Source organism: Plecotus auritus (assembly GCF_963455305.1).
Source record: "Plecotus auritus genome assembly, chromosome: 2".
NCBI lineage: Eukaryota > Metazoa > Chordata > Mammalia > Chiroptera > Vespertilionidae > Plecotus > Plecotus auritus.
Window position 1 is genome coordinate 166,906,806 of NC_137771.1, and position 17,798 is coordinate 166,924,603.

The 17,798-nt window shown below is 44.6% G+C and overlaps 2 protein-coding genes across 6 annotated transcripts in view; one reads left to right on the forward strand and one right to left on the reverse strand.

Annotated features, from left to right (window-relative positions):
- The window catches only part of CD80 (CD80 molecule), a 35,346-nt gene extending 25,053 nt beyond the window's left edge, over window positions 1–10,293 (reverse strand). The window contains exons 1-2 of the mRNA XM_080658355.1: window positions 10,038–10,293; window positions 6,896–7,204 (exon numbers count right to left, since the gene is read on the reverse strand). Of these exons, the coding sequence (XP_080514481.1) occupies window positions 6,896–6,992 (97 nt within the window). The 5' untranslated portion in view covers window positions 6,993–7,204; window positions 10,038–10,293. The remainder of the gene's footprint in view (window positions 1–6,895; window positions 7,205–10,037) is intronic.
- ADPRH (ADP-ribosylarginine hydrolase) overlaps window positions 1–17,798 on the forward strand; it is a 51,608-nt gene that overhangs the window by 26,758 nt on the left and 7,052 nt on the right. The window contains exons 1-3 of one of the 5 annotated variants that reach the window (XM_080658347.1): window positions 13,188–13,273; window positions 15,195–15,297; window positions 17,334–17,657. In XM_080658347.1, coding sequence (XP_080514473.1) covers window positions 17,345–17,657 — 313 coding nt within the window. In that variant the 5' untranslated portion in view covers window positions 13,188–13,273; window positions 15,195–15,297; window positions 17,334–17,344. Of the gene's footprint in view, window positions 1–13,187; window positions 13,274–13,916; window positions 14,278–14,471; window positions 14,517–15,194; window positions 15,298–16,409; window positions 16,521–17,333; window positions 17,658–17,798 lie in introns of those variants that run through there. The other 4 variants (XM_080658349.1, XM_080658348.1, XM_080658350.1 and 1 more) reach the window with 4 other exon arrangements.

Genomic DNA, 17,798 nt, shown 5'->3' on the forward strand with positions numbered 1-17,798 from the left:
GGGCTAGGGCCCCTTGCTTCTCACCAGAGGCCTTGGAGGTATCCCTCCCAATTAAAAAAACACCACACATGGTTGTTGGACAAGTCCATTCCGTGCCTCTGCCCCTTCTACTAGGCTTGATGTGCTTTCTTCTTTACTTTTCTAGTTGTAGGACTTACATTCAACCAGATTTCAGGTGGTTCTGAATGATTTTTTAATGTATTTTAGTTGTAATTTTGATGTGGTTGTAGGAGGTGGCAAGTGCTGGCATTTACCTAAACCACCATCTTGGTTCTCTCCACATCTTCTTTAGTCATCTGTGGAAGTTGTTTCCATGACTTAGCTGTCCTATATAATAAAAGCATAGTATGCAAATTGTCCCCTCAACTAGAGTTCTTCCAGGAGTTTGACCAAAGGGCAGGCCAACTGGGGGAAGGGAGGGAGGCCCCGGCTGGCAGCCAGCAGCTGCTAGGAACCCTACCAGTGCACGAATTTCATGCACTGGGCCTCTAGTTGTAAATAAAGCTGCAATGAACATAAGGGTACATATATCTTTACCAAAAAATTGTTTTAAAATTATTAGGATACCCAGAAAAGGTATTGCTGGATCATATGGTAGGTCTTAGTTCTCTTTCTCCTTCCTCCTGGTTCATTTTTAGGCTCCTATCTTTGAGCTTCCTGAATCTCTGTTCCATCTGGTCGGCTCTATATCCAATGCTTTCTAATGCATTCCTCATCTCATTTATTGAGTTCTTCAACTTCAGAATTTCTATTTGGTTCTTTTTTTATAATTTTAATTACTTTGGGAAGGTGTTCTTTTTGTTCATTAATTTTATTCCTGAGCTTATCAAGTGGCCTTTCTTGTACTTCCTTGAGTTTCTTCATAACTGCAATCTCAAATTCTCTGTCATTTAAATTGCAGTCTTCCATGACTTTGAGTTTGGTTTCTAGAGACTTTTCATTTTCTTTCTGTGCCTCCGTGTTACCTTGATTGCTCATGGTTCTTCATGTTTCTAGGTCTGTGCAATCGAGGAAGGGAATGCTTTTCTTGTTGAGATACTGTTTTGCTCTTAATGGAGTAGGTTGCTTGGTAGGTTACTTTCTTTTGTTTTCCCATAGATGGTGCTATAGCACAAGTTTTTGTTTTCTCTTACCTGTGACATTGCTTAAATTGAGGAAAATGCCACAGAACCACTGGAGTGGTGGGTGTCTCCTCTGTGACCTGTTCACCTTGGTTAAGGTGAACAGAATAATGGAGAACCAGTTTTGTTAGCTTCCATCACTGCCTCCTCATTATTAATGGCAGCTGACCCCATTGTGTTGTTGGAGTTGTCTTCACTACCTCTACCAGGGCCTGTGGTGATGGGTGGGGCAAGGGAGGCAAGTTCGTGATTTCACAGCTCTGCCTTCCTGTCAGCAATGGCTGCCAGCCTGTTGTGCTGTTTAAGCATCCCAGCCACCTCTACTGGACTCTGCGGCAATGGGAGAAGGGAGGGATACAGCCTCTGCTCCTCTTATGCTCCAGGCCAGTGGTCGGCAAACTGCGGCTCGCGAGTCACATGCGGCTCTTTGGCCCCTTGAGTGTGGCTCTTCCACAAAATACCACGGCCTGGGCGAGTCTATTTTGAAGAAGTGGCGTTAGAAGAAGTTTAAGTTTAAAAAATTTGGCTCTCAAAAGAAATTTCAATCATTGTACGGTTGATATTTGGCTCTGTTGACTAATGAGTTTGCCAACCACTGCTCCAGGCTGTTATGTGAGGGCTGCGGCCTGACTTATCTGCCACTACTGTGCTCACTGGAGCTATGGTGGGTGCCGAACCATCTTCTTTAGCCACTGTTCTTTAGTTTCTGTCCTTCCCCCCATCCCACCTTCCCTACTCATTCCAATAAACCCACCTTCAGATGCATGGACCTCTCAGGAAGACTTTGTGTGTTGAGTAAGGGATCCTTTGTTGAGTTATAGTTGTCTGACTTGTAAATTTAAGGAGAGAAACAAAGAAGTCTTCTCACTCTGCCATGATGCTGATGTTGGTGAAAATGAGCTAATTTCAATGATGGTTCTTAAGAAATTTTTGTCCACTGAGAAGTGTAAGTATTTCTAAAGGTCAGTGACTTAACTATGTGAGGTTGCCTTATAAGATGCCTATGTTGAGGCAGAACCAGACTGAAAAGAGGAACCAAAAATCTTCTGAGCATTTTGGAAATTCCACCAGGACAGCTTCTATACTTAGGCCCTTGTGCTAGAAAGGGCATTTTAACAGGCCCCAGGTAATTGGTATGCAAAATGAAAGTGTGAGCAGCACTGGTATAGACCATGTCACTCCCCTGCTCAAAACCCTTCCATGGCTTCCGGGTGCCCTCCAAATAACACTCAGATTCCTGACTGTGGCCATCAAGCCCTTATGGAGCCTGGTCTCTATCCCCACGGGTCCCCACCCCTTCAGTTTCTCGTTCCTTGGTTTCTTTTTCTGTTTTCTTCTGCGTTCTCCCCAGTTCGCTCTCACCACTCTCCCTTCTGGCAAGGAAAGACAGCGTTTGTTTGTCATACCTTCAACTGAATGATTATTTGATTAATTTTCATTTTCTTCCTAATGACCATAAATTTCATGAAAGCAAAAGCTATGTCAATTTTGCTCATAACTTGTCCCCAAGACTGAGAAAAGGGTCTGTGCTTAGGAGATGTTCAGTGTTTGTTGAATTAATAAATGGTTAAATAAAGGAATGAATGCATGTGTCAGATTCATGCTAATTTTTGTGCCTTTGTCCATACTGTTGCCCCACATAGAATTCTCGCACCATCACCTATCTCCCATCTGCCCAATTGTCCCAGCCCATCCTGGTCTGCTTGATCTTGGGCTCTTACAGTCAGAACCAGGTACTTCACTGCTCTTCACTTGTTGTGAGTTTGTTTGCTCATGGGTTCATTTGTGACTCAGAACAGCAACAGTAAAATCTGGATATAACTACAAAACAGTGATTTTCAACCAGTGTGCCACAAGAATTTTTAAAACATGCAATACTAAATAATCAGGACTATTTAGTCAGGGGCACTGACCTCTTTTCCCTTAGATTGCCAAATAAAACAATGACAACAGACAACACAACAATAGTCTGGTGTGAATGAATCAAAATTACACCTATATTTTGGTCAGATTGGCAACAAATACATTACATATTTTGGTGTGCCACAGAATGTTAATATAATTAATTTATGTGTGCCATGAGATGAAAATGGTTGAAAATCACTGCTATAGAATAAGGTGCTTTCCTAAATGTCTTTCTTTAGCTCAAAGATTGTCTTCCTTTTGCCTATGATGAATTTTCTGGAATAATTGCTAAAGCCTTGGTTTTCATTTTAATGTGTGGGTGTTTTTTTTTTGCTGCTATTATTTTTAATATACATTTTTAATTTTATTAAATTTATTGTTAATGATCTTTTTATATTATCTTTTTTTATTGTTTCTCTATGTCACATACACACAATACACACACACTCACACACACCTAGGAAGCCTGTACAAATTTCCTTCTAAATATTTTGAAACTTATTTAGACTCTCTAAGACTAATTTGGGAGTCCTTTCCCAACTTCCCAGAAGAAAATTGTAACTGTTGGAAACGTAATATAACTGTGCAATATATGTAAAACTAGAGGCCTGCTGCACAGAATTTGTGCATGGAGGGGTGGGTCCCTTAGCCAACCTTGCACCCTCTCACAGTCCAGGAGCCCTCAGGGGATGTCCTACTGATGGCTTAGGCCCGCTCCCCGCAGGCCTAAGCTGTCAGTAGGCCTCCCTCTGCAGGAGGCAACCTGGCTGATCAGGAGAAGGTGCCGCCCCCTTCACCCCACTGTTGCTGCCACTGCCGGCTGCTGCAACTGCCAAGGTGTTTTCATCAACACAGAGTCCAGTCCCTTCACCATGAAAAAATGACAAACTTTCTTTAGGCATTTTCAAGATGTGTCTTTTATAGGATATGACATTTCTTTCTTTCTTTCTTTCTTTCTTTTTTTTTATCCTCACCTGAGGATATTTTTCCATTGATTTTTAGAGAGTGTGGAAGAGAGAGGGAAAGACAGAGAGAAACATCAATGTGAGAGGGACACTTCGATTGGTTGCCTCCTGCATGAGCCCTGACCTGGGCCCCGGCCAGGGAGAAGCCTGTAACCTAGGTACATGCCCTTGATCAGAAGCGAACCTGGACCCTACAGTCGGCAGGCCGAGGCTCTATCCATTGAGCAAAACCAGCTAGGGCAGGATATGACATTTCTTAGCCCTCCAGCAGTGGACCTTCATTTTTTTCCTCCAGCAGTGAGGTGGAAAAAACTCTAGATCACCTTCTTGATTCTTTTTAGGCAAGTTACCAAGAACACTGCGAGTAGCGTACAGGAAGCTTAGCCAATGAGTGGTCAGAAAAGGTGTTTTCTCTTCGGCTCATGATCAGAGGTGGGACTGCTGGTGAGGGCCTGCCCTCGGCCGCTAGCAGGCCCTCTCCTTCTCCCTCTTCCTTTCCCTCCAGTCCACTCTCTCTAAAAAGCAGTGAAAAAATATCCTCTGGTAAGTATTAAAAAACAAAACAAAACACAGAATAACAGGCCTCCTCCTTGGAGATGCTGAATATGTAGGCCTGAAAGAATTCTTGGCTCCGTGAAGATCCCTACATGAATTTTATTAACAATATTTGGAAAACTAGCCTAAGCCACACCAATGATTCAAGTTTGTGCTTTCCTATGTTCCCGGGAAGAATCAAATGATCTTTTGTTTTATTTTGTCAAAACAAAATTTTGCACGTGTTAAAAACATAATTCTTATTCAAATACATAATAGCAGGTGCAAAAGTTCTGTTTAACTCAGTGAAAAGACTGGCAGGATGATAATGCTGTTCAAAGGAGATTGCCAAAGATGAAAGCCTGAAGTAAAACTACTAAATTAGATACAATCTGGCTAATGTCCTATAGGACAATAAAACCATCACTTTTTGAATTGGTGTGTCTTCTAGACAGAAATTAGTTACATCTTTAAAAGCGTAAAATTTTTTTCATCTTCTCACTTTGCTGATCATTATATGTAACTTTCCAGGGCTGTAAAATGTCAAAATATATGGAACTTATTTAATTGTAAATAGTGTGTCAGATATTTAATTGTAAATAGTGTGTCAGAGTTATGTGTTTCATAGAAAAGAAAATGATCATTCTGTGGGCCTCTAATGCCCCAAAGGACTTGCTGTCAACGTTTTACTCTGGGCCTGCGCTCAACTGCAGCCTGCGCTTGTCTGCGGAGGCTGTGGGTGGACCCATCTGCCCACCCTTTCCTCTCTTGGCCTGCAAACGGCAGTGGAGGCTGCGGGCAGGCGGGCAAACGGCTGCGGAAGCTGCAGGCGGGCCCGCCCTTTCCTCTCTGGGCCTGCGCTCAGCCATGGATGCTGTGGGCCGGTCCCCCTGTCCTTGTCCGTGTCCGCTCCAGACCCCTGTCTCTGTCTCCGTCTCTGCTCTGGGTCTCACTTGCGCACACAACCTCCTCCTGTCCAGTCGTGACCCGTTATGGTGTCCTGGCCTAATTTGCATATTGCCTCTTTTTATATATATATAGATAGATAGATAGATAGATAGTCAAGTAATCTGTGTACCCTAACTTCTTTTTCCTTCCCTTTCTTTCTCTCCCTTCCAACTTAGACATTCTGGGCAATACCCACAGTGCAGACAGGTTTTAAGTAAGAGCTCTTAACACAAGGACTTCTGATATTCGGCTCTTTGTAGACTGGCAAACTGTGGGAGCCAAAGCCTTCTCTTTATGTTGGGGAGACCAGATACTATACTGCTCAGCAGAAAGCAAATCTATTGCTTTGACTTTAAAAATAAAGCTGGGCCCAGCGGACATGTCTCAGTGGTTAGGTGTGGACCTATGAACCAGGTCACGGTTCAAATCCCACTTGGGGCGAATACCTGGGTTGCGCGCTTGATCCCTGGTATAGAGCAGGCATCCTCAAACTATGGCCCGCGGGCCACATGCGGCCCGCTGAGGACATTTATCCGGCCCGCCGGGTGCCACTGCCTGTCCTGCTTAGCAGCTGACTCTTCCCGGGCCTGCAGTGCGCATAGGAATTTGTTCATAGTTTTTTTTTTTAAACTATAGTCCGGCCCTCCAACGGTCTGAGGGACAGTGAACTGGACCCCTGTTTAAAAAGTTTGAGGACCCCTGGTATAGAGCATGGAGGAGGCAGCCCATCAATGACTCTCATCATTGATGTTTTTGTCTCTCCCTCTTCTTCTCTGAAATCAATAAAAATATATTAAAAAAAAATAAAAATAAAAAGTTGGGCCTGGCCAGTGTGGCTCACTGGTTGAGAGTCAACACATGAACCAGGAGGTCATGGTTTGATTCTAGGTCAGGGCACATGCCTGCTCTATCCCCAGTGGGGGGCCTGAAGGAGGAAGCTGAATGATGTTTCGCTCTCATCGTTTCTATCTCTCTATCCTTCTCCCTTTCTCTCTCTAAAATAAATATAGATAGATAGATAGATAGATAGATAGATAGATAGAGAGATAGATAAAAATAGAGTTGGAGCCTTCCTATTGCTAGGATGAGTCCCACCCTTCCCAATAGTCCCCTAAATCTAGCACCTAAGATGAAACAAAAGCCTCCAGAAGATAAAATATTCTTTGTAGAACACACATGAAATACCTATGTAGTAAGTTAAAAATAACTAAAAAATTAATTTTATTCTAAATATGATACCACTTAATGTCAGATGCCAGTGTGCACAAAGGGCATCAACACCTAAAGCATAAAAATAAACATTAAGGGAAAATTTTAACATAAGGAAGATTATACACCTCAACTGCTTTCTTTCCATCTTCAAATTAGAAAGATCGTCATTTCTCTAAGCCCTGAAACAATGGACTCAGTCAAGTTGCTTACCTGAAGAGAAGCAAAAAAGACCAGCCAGCACCAAATACTGAAAGAGCTTGAGGTATGAGCACCTGGAGGGTAGTGTTTTCCTCTTCCTTTGACCCATGGCTTCTGCTCCTTACAATGAAAAACGAAAGCAAACAATTTTCCACCAAGTGAGAACTGGGCCCCTCCCAAGAGAGTCCCAGGCCTGTGCTGAAGATAATTCAGTTGCCTCACACAGAGGACTCAATTGCAAAACACACTGAGGAGAGGCTGATGATGTACCCAGGTCTTTAAAATCCTGAATATAAAAGATTGTGGATTTATTCTGACACCCTGAAAAAGAAGAAAATAAAAGTCACCCAGGAAGGAAGGACAGTCCAGTGTGGCTTGTAAAACTCTCTAATTGCCTGCTTAAAATAATTTCGGGATCCTAATCTGAGCCTCCCCTACCCCAGGCATGATGGTGAGTTCACAGTACAGATTGGGTGGATTCTGGGGACGTGATCTTGCCTTGTATATGTTCTAAGAGCCAACCACAGCTCTCCCATGAAATGGCTCTCTGCTAACTAGGAATGATCAAGACTTAGTTAGAAATACAGAGAACTATAATGGCCAACCCATGAAAGTTCAGGTACTTTTCAGAATATACTGAGAGACACAGACCACCAGTGAGGGTACATTTTCTCCAGAGCACTACTTAAGTTATGAAACTACTTTTTTATTGAATGTACTAGAGGCCCGGTGCATGAAATTCATGCATGGGGGTGGGAGGGGTCTCTCAGCCTGGCCTGCACTCTCTTGCAATCCAGGACCCCTTGGGGGATGACCCTCTAACAATCCGGGACTGCTGGCTCCTAACTGCTCACCTGCCTGCCTGCCTGATTGCCCCTAACTGCCTCTGCCTTGGCCCCTGCACCCAGGATCCAGGCTTCCCTCCTCCGGGAGGCTTTGCCCAGACAGGCACCCGGGACACCGGGCAGCGCCACCCGGGTCCCGGCTTTGCCAGAAGACGTCCGGTCTATCTGGTCTAATTAGCATATTACCCTTTTATTAGTATAGATTGTGGTGACATTGGCTTGTAAAACCATACAAGTTTCAAGTGTACAACTCAATAAAACATCATCTGCTCAGGAGGTCACTACATAATACTAAAAGGATTGGTCCAACAGAGGATATAATCCTTGTATACATATATGCACCCAACATAGGAGCATATAAATATATAAAGAAAATCTTGGTGGACATTAAGGAAGAGATTGTTAGCAATACAGTCTTAGTAGGGGGTTTGAACACCCCATTGACATCAGTGAATAGATATTCCAGACAAAAAATAAGGCAAATGACATGCTGGATTTGGTAGATTTACTTGATATTTATAGAATATTTCACCCCAAAGAAGCAGAATATACGTTTTCCTCAAGTGCACATGGAATAGTTGCAAAGATAGATCACGTGTTAGGACACAAAATAAGTCTTAATAAATTCAAGAAGATTGAAATTATATTAAGTATCTTCTCTGAGCACAATGGTATAAAGCTAGAAATTATAAAAAATAATAATAATAATAATAATAACCCCTAAAAAAAACATTCATACACATGGAGGCTAAATAACATGTTATTAAACAATGAATGTATTAACAATGAGATCAAGGAAGAAATCAAAAGTTACCTGGAAACAAATGAAAATGAACAGACAACAACCCCAAATCTATGGGGTACAGTGAAAGCAGTCCCAAGAGGGACGTTCTTAGCACTACAGGCCTATCTCAAAAGGCAAGAAAAGCCCTGGCCAGAGTACCTCAACGGTTAGAGCATCAGCCTGCACACCTGATGCTTGCAGGTTCCAATCCCTGCCCCAGTTGGGGCACATGTGGGAGGCAACCAATTGATGTGTTACATAGATGTTTCTCTCCCCTTTCACCCCTCCCTTCCACTCTCTCTAGAATCAATGGAAAAAATATCCTCACTTCTCAGGTGAGGATAAAAAAAAAAAAAGTAAGAAAAATCTCAAATAAACAATCTAAACCTACAACACCTAAAAGAACTAGAAAAATAACAACAAACAAAGCCCAGAGTAAGTAGAAGGAAGAAAATAATAAAGATCGAGCAGAAGTAAATAAATGATACAGAGACTAACCAGATTCATCAAGAAAAAGGAGAGAGGACCCAAATAAATAAAAGCAGAAACAAAAGAGGAGAAATAACAACTTACACACCAGAAATATAAAGAATTGTAAGAAAATAATATGAACAATTATATGCCAACAAATTGGACAACCTGTGCGAAATGGATAAATTCCTAGAAACATACAATCTTTCAAAACCGAGTCAGGAAGAATCAGAAAACCTGAATATACTGATTACAACTAATGAAATTGAAGCAGTAAAAAAAAATTCCAGTAAACAAATGTCCTAGACCACAGGTGAATTTTATCAAACATTCAAAGAAGAATTAACACCTATCCTTTTCAAACTATTCCAAAAAAATTCAAGAGGCAGGAAAATTTCCAAGCTCATTTCACAAGGCCAGCATTATTCTAATTCCAAAACCAGATAAAGACACTATAAGGAAAGAAAATTATAGGTCAATATCTCTAATGAACATAGATGCTAAAATCCTCAAAAAAAATTAGCAAACCAGATCCAGCAATACATTTAAAAGATCATACTACATGTTCAAGTAGGATTCATTCTGGGGATACAGGTTGGTACAATATTCACAAATCAATAAACATGATACATCACAAGAACAAAATAAAGGTTAAAAATCACATGATTATATCACTAGATGCAGAAAAAAAACACTTAATAAAATCCAGTACCTACTTATGATAAAAACTCTCAGTAAAGTGGGAATTAAGGGATGATACCTCAACATTAAGAAGGACATAAATGACAAGCCCATAGCCAACATCATACTCAATGGGCAAAAAGTAAAAGCATTTCCCTTAAGATCAGAACAAGACAGGGCTGCTGGCCTTCATCACTTTTATTCAACATAGTACTGGAAACGACTTCTTTCTTAACGTAGAAAAACAAGTGTCTCAATTCTTAAATACCTCTTCACAAAAAATAAATCAACAGAAAAATCATCTATCAATAAAAGGAGAAGAAAAAAGACATAACAAGCTATCCCATATTAAGATAATAGTAAATTTACTTACGCTGAAGAACAATTTCTCTTTTCTCTTGTGTTGAAAGTCAAAGTAGGAGGACCCACTTCTGAGATGTTCTCGTTTGGGTAGCTCAAAATGCTGTCAAATTGCTCAGTTGTACTTTAAAGTCTGTCACAGAGGCGGCATTCCCCTTCCAACTTCCTCTTACTTGAGTTTCCAGCAGGCATAATTAAATAAAAGCACAAGGTTTGGTTATGGTGATACGATTTGAAGAAGCTCCTGAGCTCAGTCAGTTTCTTAGAGTGATGGGGTGGGGCAAACCACACACTGTCCTAAAGAGAGCAGTAAGCAGCGTGGGGGAGGGAAGAAAGTAGTTGGAGGGTTGACTATTGGGCAGTAGATACTTGTGAGCTTTATGGGCTGCCTGCTTCTGTTCTAATCCCAAGTTTTGTTTTAGCACCTGGAGTTATCCCTCCTTAGTCTCAGTCATGCCATTGCAGGAATGGGCCATCATATGTAGTGGACATATTTTGGAGAGGACTCAGTTCACAAGGCCACTCTTGAATGCATGCCCACCTCTCCATCTCACCCTCTTCACAGAGTGGGCTCCTGGTAGCCATGGTGGACAGTGTCTCCCTAACCACAGCTGAATGCACCTCAGGGGAGCACAATGATAGAACCAAGGCACGGGGTGAAGAGGACTTAGCCTCTCATCCATCCCATTTCCAACCAATCCCATTTCCAACCAGCTTGCTATGTAGAATTCTGGAGCATTCTGTGGGTAAACAGCTGACCTATGCTAATCCAGCTGACCTGTTTCACACAGGTAGAACCTGACAGCAGCACCCTGCCTGGGCCGGCACCTTTGACTGCTGTTGGTCCTGAGTTTCTCTATTGCTTTGGCTTGGACATTTGGAAGTTTTGCACTCAAATGTGTGCAGTCTGAAAATATGGGAGGAGTTAATGCCTATGGGGCTACTCTTAACCAAATGGGGCTGGAAGGTGATGGGTAACTGCTTTCCCCTTTGTCACCCAGGTGGAGAGTGCCAAGAGACACGATCAAAGCTCACTGAACAACACACCAAATGAGTGCATTTCATTACATGTAAATTGTATCTCAAAAAAAATTTTTTTAAAGCTCTCAGGCCAAGTCTAGGTCAGTACAACCAGAAAAAAATAGGAAATAGCAAATAAAAAATTTGGGTAGGTATACAGAATATTAATGATAATAGAAAAAATAAAATGGAATAAACATTGCTGAGTCACTTAAAAAGAGTCAGGAGACAATTAAGGAAATGGGGCCCATGGACATTGGTGCCTCTGTTCTCAGAGCTACTGATACGTTGCTAAACCTGCCACTAAACTCAGATCCAGGCTGAGCCATAAACATACTGGTGTTACAGAAGACCAGAGAAAAACCAAGCAACACTTAGAGAAATGGAGTTACACTGTTTATTATGCCAGTGGGCTCAGAGAAAGATGTCTCTCAAATTATGAGCAAAAACATGGAGGAAGCTTTCCCTTTTTATATCTTTCTAGCCCTTTGTCTCCCAAATAAGCGTTTTTCGGTCCCCTTTGCAAGTTCTTAAAGAGCCCCATGTGCTGGGGCCTTGAGACCACAACTAAAGGCCTGGCCTGGCACCAGCACTGATAACTCTGTCTGGGGATGGTTTATGGCCTCTCTAAAATGGGAGTAGTATTTTGGGTAAACAGGTCTTGCAGGACCAGATTATTAAAGGGGCAGTGGCTAGACTATAGGCTAACAAGAATGTGCATTAGATTAATAGCACAAATTCAGATTGCTAGCCCCCCCAAAAATGTCTCTTTTTCCCCATCATAGGAACAACTGTTACATGGACATAAGTGGACTTAACCTCTTTGGAGTTTTGAAACACCCTAGTTTGCATATTGGACTAATCTCACCCTGTTAACTAGCCAGAAATCCTTCATTTGCAAGAAAAAATTACATTTTGTGGTTTTTGCCTTAATAAACCCTGCCTTTCTTTGATCACTGTGGCGTAGTTTGGGTTGCTCCTTGGATAGGCTGTGGGAACTGCACCAGTTGTTAGATGGGTGGGGTCAGACCGCACCTGGGTTCAGCAACCTCCATACTTGAGTCTGGATAGGAAAGAATTCAGAGCCAAGACTCCATATCTATAATAATAAAAGTGTAATATGCTAATTAGACCCAACAGATGAACGACCTTCTGGACGTCCTTCTGGAGTAGCTGGGGCTGCGAGTGCTGAGGCAAGCCGCTGCAGTTGTGAGGGCCAAGCCCCTTGCACGAATTTCGAGCATCAGGCCTCTAGTTTATTTATAAAATCACAGAGGTGGAAGAAGTAATTTGTAGGTGAGATGGGCTTAGGAAACAAGTTACAGCGGTGGAGGAAGGGCCTTTGGAGCTTGGGAGTAAGGAAGGTAATGGTAATGCCTGGGGGAGGGAAAGGGGAGATAGGAGGAGGAAGGGAGAGCAAGCTGGGTCCTCTGTCCTAAGGGTGGAGATTTTAGGGGTGATCCCAAGGGATGATCTCAATAGAATATTCAGCAATTTTCCGGGTGTGCCCTCTCAGAGTCTAGGTCTCCACTGATTGATTGGTTGGTGCCTGGGCAGGGGGTCATTATTCAGTGCAGCTGGTCCTGAGGTCAGCCATGGGGGCCTGCAGTCTGGTTTTGTTGCTTTTCTAGGCCTTGGGCTGAAATACAACTGAGGCCTAGAGCTTATCTCTAGGAAGGGAAGGTTAGGGGGTCCAAACTGCAGGACCATTGATTTGCTAGGGGAGGAAAGGTCACCCTGGGGGTGAGGTCCCACCCTCCAATTGTCTGTCGCCAGGCACCTGGGGCTTTCTGCTCTGGTGACCTCTGTACCTGGCCCATAGTCCTTGCTCTGCTACTGTGTCTACCTGCCTGCCACAGATTTTTTTTCCCCAGATAGGTAGAGATAGTTTTATAAAACGATAAAAATCACATTTCGGAAACAATTTTAAATTTAATCTTACTTGAATTTCACAAAAGAGAAAGACAAGTTGATGGAATTGCTAAATTCATATAAATATTTCCTCTAGACAAGAGTCACTTCCCCTAAAATATCCCTTCAAGACTAAAAAAAAAGAAAAGAAACTGTGAGAACATTAAAGGTTGAAGTCATTATTATTCTCTTCAAGGACATATTCTCATTTTTGTGTGTCTAGATTGACTTCTTTCTGTGAAAGATGAGTTCATTGGCCCAGCCACACTGGCATGAACACGCAGTCCTGAAAATATTGAAGCCCTTCTGTACCCGCTGGTAAATATCAGCCACTGCTCTCCCCAGGGCTCGCCCTCTCTCCTGGCTGCCCCACCCTATCACCAGGACCAACCCCGACCCCCATCTCCTACAGGGGAAAGAGCACTCCGGTCCAGTCTCCCAGTCCCCTTCAACACGCACCACTTCGCTCCAAGCACCTTAGTTTCCATCAATTTTATATAATTGATGGAAACCGAGGACCTTAGGTATGGCTTTGTTTGCAGAAAATATTCAGTGTGAAAACCATTTGAAAACCCCTGCTCAAGGTCAGCCCTCGGACCCTTGCAAGTTCGCAGTCTGGAATTTCCGAGAATGGACCTGCCGCAGATTTTTGTCTCCTTTTTCTCTTATAAATGCTGTTCTTTATTCTAGCCTGAATCTCTTCTTAGGACACATATATGTTGATTCTAATTTAAAAAAAAAAAAAAACAACTGGCACATTCACTTATTTAGACAAAAGTACTCTTAGTATTTCTTTGCTTTTGTTTACTAGCAGGATGAAAAAATAATATTCAGCTGCCAAATAAATGACAGGAGTTAACATTAATCCTAGCAACCACCCTAGGGAGTACTATTCTTGTCCGCTTTCATGGGGAGGGGCCCAGAAAGTTGAAAAAGGCCCTTTTTCTAGGTATTTGGCTACATAGCCGGGCAGGAAGAAGAGGCCTCGGCCCGGGGCCCACGTTGAGTCACCGACAGGAAGCGGATCCGAGGTCGCTGCCCAGAGCCTCCGCAGCCGAGTGGCGGGTGACGCAGGCCCTGTCGTCCCCGCCGGGGCACGGCCGGCGCTGCGGGGCCGGGAGCCTGCTTCCGAGGCCCTGAGCCGCGCGGAAGCAGAAGGCACTCCTCGGCTGGCTTCTAGGGCGCGGTCCCCAGCCCCCAACGCGGCTCCGCCCCAGGCGCGCCAAGCCCGGCTCCCCGGTCCGCCCAGTGCCACCCGCCGGGACCCTGAACTCGCCGCGCCCCGCCCCGCCCCAGTCTCGCGCCCCACTCTCGGCCATTAGGTACCCGCCCTGCTGTTCTCCCCTGTCTTCCGCCCCTCCCGCTGGCGCCCCTTTCCCGCCTCCTTCCCTTGCTTGCCCCTCTCCCGCCCCCTCCCCCTGTGCGCCCCTCTCCCGCCCCCTCCCCCTGGCACCCCTCTCTAGGCGGTGACCAGGTCCCGCCAGCTCTCCCTCCCCCCTCCTGCCTTTCCTTCCTCCGCCTTGTCTCGGGTGCTCGGTCACCCCACCTCCCTAGGGACCAGGTACACCCGGGGCACAGCGTTTCGGGGTCGCCCTCCTCCCCCGCGGTGACCAGGTGCCCCCACCCCCATCCCGGCTGGGACGGGCGTGTCCCTCCTTCCCCCCACCCCTCCAAAAAGAAGTTGAGGTCTGTTGCGAAACAGCTGAGCAACCTTAGTTTCGAATTTATAGTCGGGGAGAGAATTGTAAATGTTCCGAGGAGTGTAAGGGATGAGAGCGGCCTGAAAGCGGAAGGCTAGGGCAGTTCCACCTGAAAGTTAAAAGGATTTTCCAACGGAAAGAGATGGTCATTGCCACAAAACACGTATTAGGTGGAGCCAGAAGGAATTACAGAAAGGAAGCTGAGGACATTGGGAGAGCGGGTACAGAGGGACTAACAGCTGGTCGTGTGAAGCCGCCAGCACAGGACCGGAGCCCAGGGAGCATCTGTGGCCTCCTTCCTTCTCCCCTCTCTAATTACTAGTATAAATTGGGAAAATCCAGGTCCAGGGTGGGTGGCTTGCCCACAATCACACAGCTGATTCTTGGCAGACACTGGTCTAGTGGCCCACAACTCCAGTTTCTAGGCATCATTTATAATAATAAAGCATCTAAATAACGTTTTACAAATATCCTTTGTGAGCTAAGAAATTCAGCATGATCAGGATTGATATGCTCAGTCTTCATTTACTCTTCCCCAGGTGCTGGCCAGCCTGCGTTCCCAGGCCAGCAGCAGTGCAGCTCGGGAAGGACTCTTGGAAGCCCCAGTACTTGAACTATAAACCCTGAGTCAATAGGGTTTAGGTAAGTGGGAGGGAGGATGGGCATTTTGGGTGTGGAAAGAACTTGAGCTGAGGAGGTGCCAGTCTATCAGACATTACAGGTGTTTAGCTGGCCTATGCAGTGGAGGGGATGGGTCCAGTAAAGGCTTTGAACTTGAGTCCTAGAACTTGAGTGCTGAGGCAACAGGATACAGTGGAGAACTGGAAATGCACCTGCAGGAGAACCAGCACTTGACCAGGATTAGATTCATGGAGGTTATCTTAGCTGAGGACTAGGACTCTAGAAGGTAATCATTTAGAAGAAAAACAAAATTTAAATATTGCTATTGAAAGGAAGGTTGTGAGAAGAAAGTATTCTAGTTCAGCAAGAGAAAAATCTTTTCCCTGGTAGTATCTATAATAATAAAAGCCTAAGCGACCATCGCAACCAAATGGACAACCGAACAGGCTGCGTGAGGCAACCAGACTGGCGGGGGGTGCGGGGGGAGACAGTGAGGGGCAACAAGGCTGGCAGGGGGGGGCAGTTGGGGGTGACCAGGCCGGGGGGGGGGTGGGTAGTTGGGGGCAACTAGGTTGGCAGGGGGGCAGTTAGGGGCGATCAGGCTGGCAGGCAGATGAGCAGTTAGGAGCCAGTGGTCCCGGATTGTGAGAGGGATGTCTGACTGCCTTTTAGGTCCTATCCCCAGGATTGGGCAGTTGGACATCCCCCGAGGGGTCCTGAATTGGAGAGGGTGCAGGCTGGGCTGAGGGGACCCCCCCCTACCCCGTGCACGTTTGTGCACCAGGCCTCTAGTATGAATAATACAAATAGTGCTTATGATGTGCTAAGCACTGGTCTAAGTGCTTAACAAAAAATGTATTTGTTTACTCCTCAGAACAAACCCAGGCAATTGTTACTATTTTTATCACCATTTTAGAGATGTAGAGGCTGAGGCACAAAGAGATTGCCCAGTAAGTAGGTCTGTGCTGGGGTGAGTTGCCTGGAATCAGCAGATTGGGGTCCCAGTGCCTCCACTCTCTGGTTGTGTTAATTTACCTTCTCTGAGCCCCAGTTTTCTTTTTTTTCTTTCTGTTTTTTTTTTTTAAATTAATCCTTATCAGAGGATATTTTTCCATTGATTTTTAGAGAGAGTGGAAGGGAGGGAGAGAGACAGAGAGAAAGAAACATCCATGTGAGAGAGATACCTCGATTGGTTTTCTCCTGCATGCGCCTGACTGGGGCCGGGGGTCAAGCCTGCAACCAAGGTACATGCCCTTGACTATAATCAAAACCGAGACCCTTCTAACCACTGAGCCAAACAGCTAGGGCAGTGGTCGGCAAACTCATTAGTCAACAGAGCCAAATATCAACCGTACAATGATTGAAATTTCTTTTGAGAGCCAAATTTTTTAAACTTAAACTTCTTCTAATGCCACTTCTTCAAAATAGACTCGCCCAGGCCGTGGTATTTTGTGGAAGTGCCACACTCAAGGGGCCAAAGAGCCGCATGTGGCTCTCGAGCCGCAGTTTGCCGACCATGGGGCTAGGGCAATCCCCACTTTTCTTATCTGTGAAATGCGTACTGCAATCTTGCCTGAAAATGAGACAGAGAATGTGCAGGTGCCTTGTGAACTGTGCATTGTAATGGGAAGTATTGTTTAAGTAAAGGAGGGATGCACTTCCAAGGTCAAGTCCCCACTAAAAAGAAAATGATAAGCTTGGCTTGCCTTGCAGAATGTAATGGGCTTGACCCTCCCAGAGAGGCAAAGATGGAGTGGTAGTTAAAATCATGGACTTTGGAGTCAGATGGAATCTGAGCCATGCAACTTAGCTCTGTGACCCAAGACAAGTCACTTAGCATTTCTGAAATGGAATTATCTCTGTAACCCTCATTTAACTCATCCATAAGATGGGCCTGATAATACATTCCTCACAGAGCAGTTGTGAGTATTAAATGAGGTGCACTTAATACAGTGCCTACAAGTAGTGAATGCTCAATAAAATGTACATAAGGCTGTTACTTTTTCTGATTTTTTTCTTTCTCCTTGTCCTCTATGTGTCTTAATTTCCCCCTGTAGACAGCCTCACCATGTGTGCGGGACTGATTGAGAGGTATGTGGCTGCCATGGTGCTGAGTGCAGCAGGAGATGCCTTGGGGTACTTCAACGGGAAGTGGGAGTTCCTCAGGAGTGGGGAGAAGATTCACCAGCAGCTGGCCCAGCTTGGTGGCCTGGATACCATAGACGTGCAGAGGTGGAGAGTCAGCGATGACACCGTGATGCACCTGGCCACGGCAGACGCTCTTGTGGAAGCTGGGAAAGTCTCAGACTTGGGTCGACTGTATTCCCTCCTTGCTAAGCATTACCAAGACTGCATGGGAGACATGGATGGCCGGGCACCAGGTGAGGGCAGCCAGTGAGGGTCCTGGGCAAGTGGAGAATAAAACAGGCCCAAGGAAGTCATTACAATGTTGACACTGAGATTTACATATCAAGGAGACAGTAGTTTTTATAACTGTGATAAAAAATAGGCACCACCTAAAT